The sequence below is a fragment of the Dunckerocampus dactyliophorus genome, chromosome 4 (genome assembly GCF_027744805.1).
Source record: "Dunckerocampus dactyliophorus isolate RoL2022-P2 chromosome 4, RoL_Ddac_1.1, whole genome shotgun sequence".
Classification (NCBI taxonomy): Eukaryota; Metazoa; Chordata; class Actinopteri; order Syngnathiformes; family Syngnathidae; genus Dunckerocampus; species Dunckerocampus dactyliophorus.
In genome coordinates, this window is record NC_072822.1 from 23,204,741 (window position 1) to 23,216,879 (window position 12,139).

Consider the following 12,139-nt stretch of genomic DNA (forward strand, 5'->3'; position numbering starts at 1 on the left):
ACAAACGGCATCTGTTGTGCCATCACTTGCATCACACAAATGCCAGGTTGGGGGGATAACAAGAAAGCAAAGGACTATATTCTCTAAGTGACAAATTGTATGTCCATGCATAGGAAGTTGTGTTTAAACCAATCAGTAGACAGAGAGAGATGAACTGAAGTGTACTTCTTGGTGAAAAGTGTGTGAGCTGTGAGTTCACATCTATATGGTGGCATGACAGAATCATTGAGAAAGAAGGAGCCAGTTGAAGCAGCAGAGAGAGTAGGAAAGAGAGCGAGGAGGGTACTAGTAGTACAGAGCGATGCCCGGAGGCTCAATCTGTTCCTCGCTGAGCTACATCAGAGCTGTAGACGGCAGCTCGGGCTGCAGGCAAGCCTCCACTCGCTCCATCAAACTGTCAGGCAGCCAGCAGAGCTGCACAGGGACACTCTCTCAGCTGCCCCCAGGGCCAGTTCAAGTCAACATCCCATTTCCTTGCCTCCTCGCCTAATTTCTCCTCTGCCTGACTTAAATTTCCAGTGCCCAGTGTCTGCGGTTGCAGCACTAGGCCCGGGGCCATGTCAAAACAGTGGGAGGTGCTAAGGCAAGCACATGTGTGTCTGTGTGAGAGCATTCACCTCTGCAGGGGACAGAGTGAGATTGCTGCAGTCGCACGGCCAACAGAAACAAGAAAAAGCCGAAGGGATTTTTTGTGAAGCTACAAAATAAAAACATAAATCACAGGTTTCTTTTGCTCCCTCTCTCTTTTCCCTCTCTCCACAGCTATATTCACAACACTGCAGAATTCCCTGTGCCTTTCGGTTTCTTCTTTGTCTCAGAGCGGAATGATTCGCCCGGTGCTCTCATACATCTGCCATTACTGTCTGTTTTTCTCTCGCCAAATTCCTCTAAGGATCACACCAACAGCCCAGTCGGCACTGTCACTCCCCCACAGTGAGTGTTAAGGGATTTCAACTTGGAAATTAAAAGACAGTTCTTTAAGTTACTGCAGAAAGGGATCACTTCACATTCACTGCCACCACTATCCTTGTCAATCTACCAGTACGCTCCTACTCCTTCTGCCTCTTCATCACATATCTTGCATGGAAGTCAAGCACAGCGGTGCCAGGTCTCAAGGCTGTTTACAGGCAATCTGGGTAATGTTAAAGTCTGCTTTGTTTGGCCCCAGGTCAAGACTATATCTTTCCCCAACCCGGCTTGATTTACATGGCCCCCACTGATACTTCCCTTAAGTGTGTGAGCTCCAAACCAGAGGCCCCTGTGTGCCTGGCTAATGCAAAGAGCATTTCTCTAAACATGTCTCGCTCAATCCTATGTTGTTATTCAGTGGGCTCCTGTGAAAGGAGCTATTGCTGAAGCAGTTGCTCTGTTTGCAGAGCCAAGACTAAGGTCCCCAGATCAAATACGGTTTAACGTGAGAGCCTTCTGAGACCTTCTCTGCAGGCCAATATCATTTCTGCCCTGAAAACTTTTTCTATCCATCTCATTCCCTATGGGGCTTACATCTTCACCAGCATCAATAGGTTGTTAATCCAGAGCTGCTGGGCTCACCCAGGGTAATCACATGACTTCCTATGTAGCCTGCCAGTGAGGTCAATGGTCAAATGGCTGCACGGATTTGATCCTGTCAGCCAATCATATTGTTTAGTTGTGCTTTCACAGCCAGTGGGATGAATATTTGAATTCTCTTTCGATTTATGTGAGTTAAATATACCGTTACCACAGGGTCATCCCGTCTTTTCACCCTCTTATTAGATACCGCCTCACATAGCTTAGTAGTTTTGCGTTAACAGTGTATGTAACAAATTAAAATAACTAAAGACTGTGTTTACATGAGGCTCCATGCTCAGTCAGAAGCAGGGGTATCCCGATTCAATATTGAGCTCAGATATTGGTCTAATAACAGCAAAAACAACAAATCTGCATCTATAATTTCTGATATAAGCACTCTGGTACTGATACGAGCAGTCCATTCCAGACTCAGCTCCAGCACTTCTGTCCAGCAGAGCACGGCTAGAGCCCACGTGATCACAACAACAAAGTCTGCTAACATGCTAACGAAGTAAGAAGGAGTTGGAGTGACGTTGGCGTATTTTTCTTTAAAGTCAGAAAAAGATGTTGCAGATGGGTGCAGAACTTGTCATGAGCATGTTTCCCATGGAGGCACAAATACGACCAACCTCATTGCGCATTTGAGCAGCATCACAAAAAAACACGGAGATGAAGAAACAAATCTCTGGCTCCCTCAAACAACCAATGCTGTCTGAATCATTTGCAAAGTGTGAGAAACGCCCACGTGGTAGCGAAAAGTCATTCTCCATAACAGAAAAAAGATGCCATTTTACTATGCTTGAAGACCAGCCCCCATCAGGAGCAATGCCGGGTATAAATACCTACGATTGCTGACTATTGTTCTTCATTTGAGTAATATAATTTGGTCAAGTCTTTTCTTAATCAGTAATAAAAGTAGATATATTATCAGTTTTGGATGGTACTCAAGGCTGCAAAATCGTTATTGTATTGGAAGTGAAAAAGTTGTATTGGGACACCCCTATTTGGAAGGGCCAAGAAACCTTCTTACGTTTTGCTGATGTTTCTGGCCTGGTAGGAGGTCTTTTGGCTGACCCAAATCTCTGATTCCATGCTCCATCGGGGTGGCCAGAGCCCTGTAGCCTGCATCCCAGTATCCACAGGCGGGAAATTGCAGGAGGAAATTGTTGTTGTTCCGCCAGTACCAGACCCTTCTTCTAAATGGACCATTATCCCCTCGGTTTGCTATCACTGCAGGAGGTCTGGGTTTGTTAGGACGCTCTCCCTTACAAACATGTGTATTATCATGTATTGAATTGGATATGTGTATTCTTCTGAAGCGATTTTGTCCTATTAGTAGACACCTTTTCACCGCATTCTTAAAGCAGGTTTCCTACTTAAGTATGGAAAATATGAGAAAGTATCATCAATTTGATCAATTTCAACATCTGGAAATGTATGGAAAATGGAAACTGAGGTATGGAAAAACGTTCATGTTTTCATGACTGTTACCAATGTTCTGTTTTCTGAAAGATAAATTTATGACCACCAAAAAATAAGAAATTGATCGATTTGTCTGCTAGGGCAGCTAACGCATCATGGAAGACATTTGGGAAGATTGACAAGTTGAATGGCTTGCCCTCTGCTCTCGTTCTCCTCCAACCCTTTGTATGAACTGCAGTATATGTAGTTATAATCTGGAAATGATATGATGGCATAATGTTTTATATATATATATATATATATATATATATACAGTGAATGAAAACTAATAATGAATTCCATCATTTATTTACATGATACTAGGACTGGCCGCACGGTGGCCTAGTGGTTAGCATGTCCACAGTCAGGAGATTGGGAAGACCTGGGTTCGCATCTCCGTTAGGCATTTCTGTGTAAAGTTTTCATGTTCTCCCCGTGCGTGTGTGGGTTTTCTCCGGGTACTCCGGTTTCCTCCCACATTCCAAAAACATGCATGTTAGGTTAATTGGAGACTCTAAATTGTCCATAGGTGTGAACGTGAGTGGGAATGGTTGTTTGTCTATATGTGCCCTGCCATTGGGTGGCGGCCCGTCCAGGGTGTACCCCGCCTCTCGCCCGAAGTCAGCTGGGATAGGCTCCAGCATACCCCCACCACCCTAATGAGGATAAGCGGCATAGAAAATGGATGGATGGATGGATACTAGGACTGCAACTAACGATTATTTTCTTTGTCGATTAATCTGACGCTTGTTTCGATTAATCAAATGATCAGTTAGGCCCTAGACGGACCAAATCAACATGAACTAAACACTTAGTGGTTTGTTTCACAACATATCATAAAAAAGGTAAAAATGTTGATCACCGTTTTCCAAAAATAATATGCCTGTGATTATTCTCATTCATGCGAAGTCATTGTATTCTCAGGGCATTGAATTGATTGCAACTAGACTGCTAAGGTATCTTAGGTGTTTCGCCTCTCATCCTTGCATGCTTCATCAGTTCATGCTCATTGACTAGGCTGATGAGGTAGGACAGCCCTAGTCAGGGACAAAGGCAATAGGTCTGCTTTCAACAATGACTAAGGAAATTTAAAAAATGATTACTCAAATACCAAAATAGAGGTTGATTAATTGGATAATCAGTTAATCATTGATTAATTGTTGCAGCTGTAGTTGCTAAGTCTGGAGAAAATCTGGAAAATGTATGGAATTTTGAAATGTCGAGTCCGTAGGACTCACAGTGGTGAGTGATAGCCACGAACACCAGTTAAATTCACGACAATTTTATGTTGTTTAATTTGTAATTGTGAAAAAAAAAAAATGTTAAACAGCAGCTGTCTTGCAATCAGTCAGAGTTGTCGACTGACATGCAGAGCAATATTTTGTTTTCCTTTTTACATTGTTCTCACCTTGCTAATTTGTAGAATCTGCTCCCCCGCGCCAGCTATTGTGACTGCACCACTTTTGAGTGCTATGAACACATCACAGCTGGAAAAAGCCAAACGAGTAATACGCATTAAATGGAGACAATGTTAAAAACATCTTGTCTTTATGTAGTTAACATAATCTAGTGGAAAGTACACCCTTTAGACTGTCAAGCTTTCATCATAGCACAAATAATGCTATTGTTTGCATGTTTTCATTATATTTATTACACTGAGAATGAGCTGACAGTGACACTTCTGGCTTTTTTTTATAGTTATTTTTTCTTGCGATCAGTATTCAGACAGACATTTTTTGATGTCAGTATTTGGAAAATGTTCTTCCTCTCGTTTTTCACTTTCCGTCTGTGGCAGAAATCATGTCTGACTGTCCTCAGAGTATGACAAGTGGAACTGCAATTTAATTTGAACCGCTTGCTTTAATGTGCTCAGGGACGCACAATACTTATTGTCTCCACCTTGCACGTCTTTCAGAGTCTGTGAGGGAGAATATCCTGGAGAATTAAGACACCCACCATTCCTCTCACTACTACCCATCTCTCTCCTCAACTCGGCCTCATTTCAGGGCTGAGCTACAGGGTCGTCTTGCGGGCCTGCCCAGGTCAAGGCCTGGCTGTGGCCAAGGCCACTGGCGGAATAAATCCCCAGTCTCTCAAGTGTTGAAAGCTGTGCAAATGTCAAATGCATCTGTCTGATGTGCTGGCTGAGGGGAGGGTGAGTCATGGGGATGGTAGGTTGCGAGGGGGGAGGGTTTTAGATGAGGCATCCGCTGAAACTGGTCCCCTGTGAAGCTGCCGTTTGCTAGGTACAGATGTTGTTGCTTGCTCCCTGCCTCTAAGGAGCCTGTCAGATTATTATTTTTTTTCACATCTATGAGACTCAAGCCACTGGAGATATGGACCCCGTCACACAGCTTAGTGAGCCGCATACAACAAAGTATGTCCCATTTTAACAATGTCCTCCCAGACCATGCTTTCCAGCTCATGAATTTGTCTATCCATGACTTTGGTTTTACACCTTCACCATCATATCTTGTGTTCTGTCCAAAGAAGCAGAAGGCACAAAATGACGCACACACACAGACACACACAAACACGCACACACACTTGTATTAATGGGGTGTTCTATCGGCGTGCTCTAACTCAGCTATGACAAATAGCTCAACAAAGCTATTACATGAATCGCCAACAAAACTGCTCGAACACCACTTCCACCCAATCGTCCCTTCATCTCTACAGCACCCTCCTTTCCTGTTATTGTCATTATTGTGCTTCCCTCTTCACCTTTTTCTGTCTCTCCCCTACTGAGCTCAGTCTCTAAGCAGTAGCACACATACAGTACAGTATTTCTCTTCAGGCTTTGCTGCAGTTCATGCTTGTTGAAAAGGGATAATCATTGTGCTTCTTGATGTCAAGCAATTGCACAATTTCGCCTGTGCCTCTGTATAAGGGATGAGTAAAGGCCATTCTCTCTCTCTCTTCTCAATGAGAGAAAATGGGGACGATTCACTTTGAGAATGAACATGCATCACTAAGGGTTTCAAGTCATCTCCAACAGTGGTACCTCTACACTACCGATGAAAGGTTTTAGAACACCCTAATATTTCCAGTCATTCATTGAAATTGAAGTCATTCAAGTCCAGTGAATATCTTGAAATGGTACAAAGGTAAGTGGTGAAGCGCCAGAGGTTAAGAAAAAAAGGAAAGGTTACGCAAAACTGAGAAATAATGTGGATTACAGAATTATACAAAAAGGCCTGTTTCGGGGGCCACAAAATGCTGTTCTGCAAAAACGGAGGTTGATCAAGCCTTGGCAGTTGGTGCAACTAGTTCTTGTGATATCTCCTTTACTTCAGAACCACTACTAATCAATAAACACTGTGCCGCTCGTGAGTCAGTGGAGAAATCGTAACTCTTCCTTTGGCATAAGCCAATCACGAGCTATAACTCACGACAAGCATGTCAACCCATTGGAAATCAAAAGGAGGTCATTACTCAATATAACAGTCTGACTCACGGTGTCATCTTACAAAGAAGGCTAAAATCATTACACAGCAACTTAACACTCAAATGTTATATGAAACATAAACAAGGCAAGTACCGATACAAGTTTAAAATAAAAAAAAAAAACAACAGCTTTTTTGACTTCATCCCATAAAGCATTTTGTCCCAGCAAAGCATTTCATTGGTTATTGCTGTCGGGGTGCTGCAATGCTGCCTTTGTCCACCAGAGGGAGCTAGAGTAGCTCGGAGCCCAGAGGGAGGCTGACATCATTGCAGCCCACTGGCGGCAATAACCAATTAAATGCTTTTCTAGAATGAAATGCATTATTGGATGAAGTTAAAATAGGTGTTGTTTTTGTTTTATTTTAAACTCGTATTGGTACCTTGTATATTTCTTACTTGGCATTTGAGTGTTAAGTTGCTGTGTGATAATTTTAGCGCATATGGATGACTGACCTCCTGCAATTTTCATTGGGTTGACAAGCTCGTTGTGAGTTTTTCTTAGCTTACGACTGGCTCTTGTCAAATAAAGAGCTGCCTGGTCCGCACAGACTCGTGCACGCCACAACATGCCATTTTATGACGTGGACATGTGCGGCTTATAGCGCAGTGCGGCTTATACAGCATATGTACAAATCTGTTTTTCTCTCTAAATTTGGTGGCCGCGGTTTAAACACCAGTGTCTCTTATACACCAGAAATTTCATAATAATAAGACGCTTTGTCACCTATAACACAAAGCTGACTTTAAATAACTATAAAACATCTTTGCTTTGTACCATTTTTACAAAATAAAAAGCATCAGAACAGACCCCACAACCTTTGACATTTCCATATGCCGCCCTCACTGAAAAAAGTTTGGACACATCTGCTTTAGAGGTAAGATGGGTTTTTGATGTCGTTGTCGTCGATGTCAACTAAGTATAGTAAATAATTTCCTGTACAAAATCCTAAGAAATTCTCACAATATAATTGTATTTAACACACAAAGGTCGCTTTATAAGAAACGTTGCTATGCATTGATTGCGTGCCATAATCATTGTCCTGTTCAATAAAGATAGCTTAATGAAGTGCGATGTCAAGTATTCCTTTAACTTTCTCTCATACAATATGTCTTATTGATTGGACCTTCTACTGGAGCACATGGTCATACCGCGGGTCGATTTTCAATTATTCTTATAGTGACATTGTAATGGTAGAGTGCCAAAAATACAGCTCCTTTATTCTGTTTAGACACAAAGCACAACACTGAAGAGTGAATGTACATTTTTGGTAGCATTTGCAACAACAACAGGAAAGCACGGTGAGGTGTTAGAGAGCACACCTGATGATACAGTGGATCCCCGCACATTCGCAATTCAGCATTCATCATAAGTCGGTAATAATTTAGAAATATGTGACAATACAGGTAAAATGTACAGCATACATGTACCACTGTTAGAAAGCCCACAATGTTTACATGATTATGTCTTTATACTTCACCGATCATGTTTTTCATCAAGTGTTGAGGTTTCACACTTTGTTTGGCTGTCCTTGAACGCACCATAGTTGTATGCTATGAATGACTCGATCATTTTACCTTATCATTCATTAGTGGTGAGTACCTATACATTTTATACTTTAAGTGTGTGAGGCATATTTAGCGCTTATACCTGGATTGTGTTCTGAGCTAACAATGGCAATTGAAGAGAGAAGGGGTGGGTTCTGGATCTGAATCAAAAGTAATAATTACAACAGTCACTTTTATTGCAAATGTTGATTCAAAATCAATGAATGTCAACATCAAGCGAGCAGGAAGGTTTGATGGGGGGGGGCGCAAATGTGTCAAAAATAGACATTTCTATGAGTGTATCAATTACTGAGTTTTTCACCATTTTTTTTCACCATTCGCTGGTTCGCGAAAAGCTGGGGTGTGCGGTACTGCTGTACTACTGAGTGTGTTTCTATGTTCTCCCCGTACTTGCATGGGTTTACTCCCACAGTCCAAAAAGGTTATCTGAAGACTTAATTGGCGATTTCCCCTACATGTGAATATGTAATTAGTTATGTGTCCTGTCGACCAGTCCAGGGTCGACTCCAGCTCACCCATCTTGACCCATCTTCAGTAGCAGTGATTTAAAATTAACCATGAAGGCCAGAGGTTTCTTGGAGCTTTTTTTTTTTTTTTTTTTTTTTTTTTACAGTAAAGCATCCTAAGGGGTAGTGCACTTATGTGTTTCACTCTTTAACTTCATGCCAGCAAGGACTCCAGCTGTAGTCTCCGTTTTTGCTGAGCCCAATGACTCATACAGCTTAGAGGCGCCCCCTTTCATCATTCCACTCCTGAGAGACCTTGGCCACCGAGCCCTTGCACTGATTACTTGTGTTACTTAATTATACATTTGGACCCACCACACTGCTAACAAAAGGCTGCTCTGCCTCCGTTGACCCAGCTTTTTCTCAGAGGGTCCAACTCTGATCCCCCTTTTTTCACTGGAATTGTGCTGCTTCTCATGTATCCTGCTGTGAGGTCCAGTCAGAGTGGCCTCCAGCTCAACCAGTCCTGTTTGCACAAGGTTACTCCATATTGTGGTCAAACTCGAACACCAAACAAGGTCATTGGTGACAAATGTGAGGGATTGAAGAAAAACACAGTGGTTTAATTTGACCTAATTAATAATCATAGCACCGTATTTTACGGACTATAAGTCGCATCAGTCAAAAAATGTGTCATGACGAGGAAAAACAACAAGTCACACTGGTCTATAATTTGCATACATTTAGAAATGCATTTCACAGAATTCAACACCAAGAATAGAGAATGTTTAATCTGGAAAGGCAAAATATTCAACTACACAATAACGCACACAACAACAGGCTGAGGAGGTGTCTGGTATGTTAATATAACACATTAACGGTTATTCAGCTACACTATAGCATAGAGAATATACTTGTAGGCTAATAGGCTAAATTAACATAACAAGCCAGCAAGTCCAACAAATACGTTTCCGGAAAAGTTCATCAAGCTCCCGATCTCATTTCACATCCTTGAATCCATGTTAAAGTACTGTGTACAGCAATCTCTCGTTTATTGCAGTTAATTGGTTCCAGACACGGCCGCGATAAATGAATTTCCGCGACGTAGGAGTCTTTATTTATAAATCAAATATCTTTGTAGACAGAGCATAGAAAACCCATTTACCTTCTATATATGTTTTTTTTAATATTATTAGAGCCCTCTAGACATGAAATACACCCCTAGAGTCACCTTCACATTATGCAATATACAGTGTTCCCTCGCTCTATCGCGGTTCACCTTTCACAGATTTGCTGTTTTCGAATGATTTTTTTACTGCTTCTTTTTTTTTATTACAGCGTATGAAGGCTGTTACAGGCCGAGCCTGGCTCTTTAAGAAGAACTCATTGTCGGAAGTTCAGCTTCTCTCTTCCCTCGCTTGTCTGTCTGCACCGGCCATTGTTTTTTGCGTCCCGATTGGCTGTAGACCACTGTCAATCAATCTCTTTTCGTGCCGCCCTGCGTGTCTCCTGTGTCATTGCTAGCTTGCTTGCTTGCCAGCTTATAAATGAATCTGTGGTTCGAAGGAGGAGGATTGCAGCAATATGCTTTAACAAGGATACAAAAATGCTGTAGTACAGTGGAACGGCGCCAGGACGAAAAGGCACGGTCACAAGAGGAAAACACACCTGAGTGAATGAATCATTTCTTGTGTCCTACCTGTAGGTTGATCATTAAAATTCAAGCAAAGGATTAAACTTCTTTGAGAGTGTTTAAGCAAGAGACAAATGTGATGAAATGTTAATGACTGCCTGTGAAAAGTGTATGATGAGGCGTTTTACAGCCTTAAAACAGATATAATAATTGTAAACAAATAAAGTTGGCTACTTCACGGATTTCACATATTGCAGGCTATTTTAGGAAGCTATCCCCCGCGATAAACGAGGGAACACTGTAGTACATATAATCAGAAAATAAGCCATTTAAGACGTAAATAGGACTCGTGCTTGTGTGTGTTTCAATAAATGTCTTACGGACGTGTGGACAGGAAGCGACATCTTCGATTCAGAGTTGACTTTTAGCTGGAGTAAGTATGGCCACAACGGTAGCCATTGTTATTATTATGATTACGAGGATGATGATTACTATTATCTATTATCTATCCATCCATCTTCTTCCGCTTATCCAAGGTTGTGTCGTGGGGGCAGCAGCGACTGTATATATATTTTGGTATATACGTTAGACCTGAGTATAACTCGCAGGACCAGCCACATTATGACAAAAAGTGTGAATTATAGTATGGAAAATACGGTATATTTTATCCAAAATAATGCACAGGAGTGCAAAACCACGATGTATGCCAACCTTCACTTCACTTCACATCATTATGCTACAGCCTGGGTAAAGTAAAGTATATTTCCTTTTTATAAGTGTAATCACTTTGATACTGTGGAAAGGTTTCCTTTCTGTGAACACTTCAAGACCGTCGTTACAATGCCAGACTTAAGTTCTGCTCTTTCAATTGCTGGCTAAATAAAAGACGATTTGGCCTTTGACCACTCCAGACGAGGCATGTTTTTGAAAAGAGTCTTGTTATTAAGTTCCTTTTATTGCTTTAGAAGTCTGACGTACAAATTAAAGACTGGTGTTTGTCACAAGGTGGATTGGTAAATACCACACTTAATAGGCTCTGAGGACACAGACGACCAAAGCTCTGTGTCCTTGAGATACTATTGTCCAATTTTAAAGCACAGTTAAAAGGCTAAATGACAAGCCGTCACTGAATACAAAGTCATTGAACAGCCTCAGCATAAAAGAATCCACTGTGTAGAATGATTGACTTTTTCGTCTTTTGTATGTGTACGACATCCAATTTGTCATAGCAACTTCAGAATTGCTCTCTGTGTGACTATGTGGCTTTTGAAAAAAACTCTTAGAGACAACAACACTTACGTTTCGCTGTTCCTTGCTCCGTTCATCCTCTAAAAGCTGTCAGTGAATGAGAGGTTGCACACAAAAATAACATCTGCACTGATTATGAGCTGCTAGAGGGAGCCTAATGAATAATTCCTTATATTTCCCATGTCTGCCTCTTTTCTCTTACAGTGTGACAGCGAGAGTGACATTGACGACAAGGTAAGTCTGCTTTTCCTGTGTTTGTTCACCCGGCGAATAAGGATTTGGAAGTGAAAAGAGAAGGCAGTTATAGCTGTGGTGTAAAAAGATGAGGGGTAATAGACATCCCTTTGCCGTGTTTCCATTTATAAAGCAAGGAAGTGGCATGGAAAATGCAGAACTGTTTTTGAGGCTTGAACGTCTGTGTATAAAAAAAAAAAAAAATCTATTTTTCCCGGGTCCCTTACACCAAAATATGACTTATGAGATGCAGAAATGTATGTCTTAACTGTATCCTAAGTTATTTCTCCTTTGCTGCTTGAATCATTGGAATGGCCCTTTTGCCTCTGAAGGAAGTACAATTATTTTTTTACAATTATTTTTTTTTATATTTGTGTTACTCCTTATCCCAACTATACTTTAAGTTTATTTTCTAAAAAGAAACAAACAAACAACAATCTAGTTAAAATTCACACTTTAGTCATGTCCATGGGTTTCACTCAGTCCTGTTACCCTAACATTACCCCCTCTGGAAAATATTGTATATTCTACAAGTCACATGATCCATAGGAAG

General features: G+C 41.3%; 1 protein-coding gene across 10 annotated transcripts in view; it reads left to right on the forward strand.

Annotated features, from left to right (window-relative positions):
• Positions 1–12,139, forward strand: part of fbrsl1 (fibrosin-like 1) — a 380,357-nt gene that overhangs the window by 240,890 nt on the left and 127,328 nt on the right. For all 10 annotated transcript variants that reach the window (XM_054772261.1, XM_054772266.1, XM_054772257.1 and 7 more), the window contains one exon: positions 11,557–11,586. In XM_054772261.1, the coding sequence (XP_054628236.1) occupies positions 11,557–11,586 (30 nt within the window). The remainder of the gene's footprint in view (positions 1–11,556; positions 11,587–12,139) is intronic.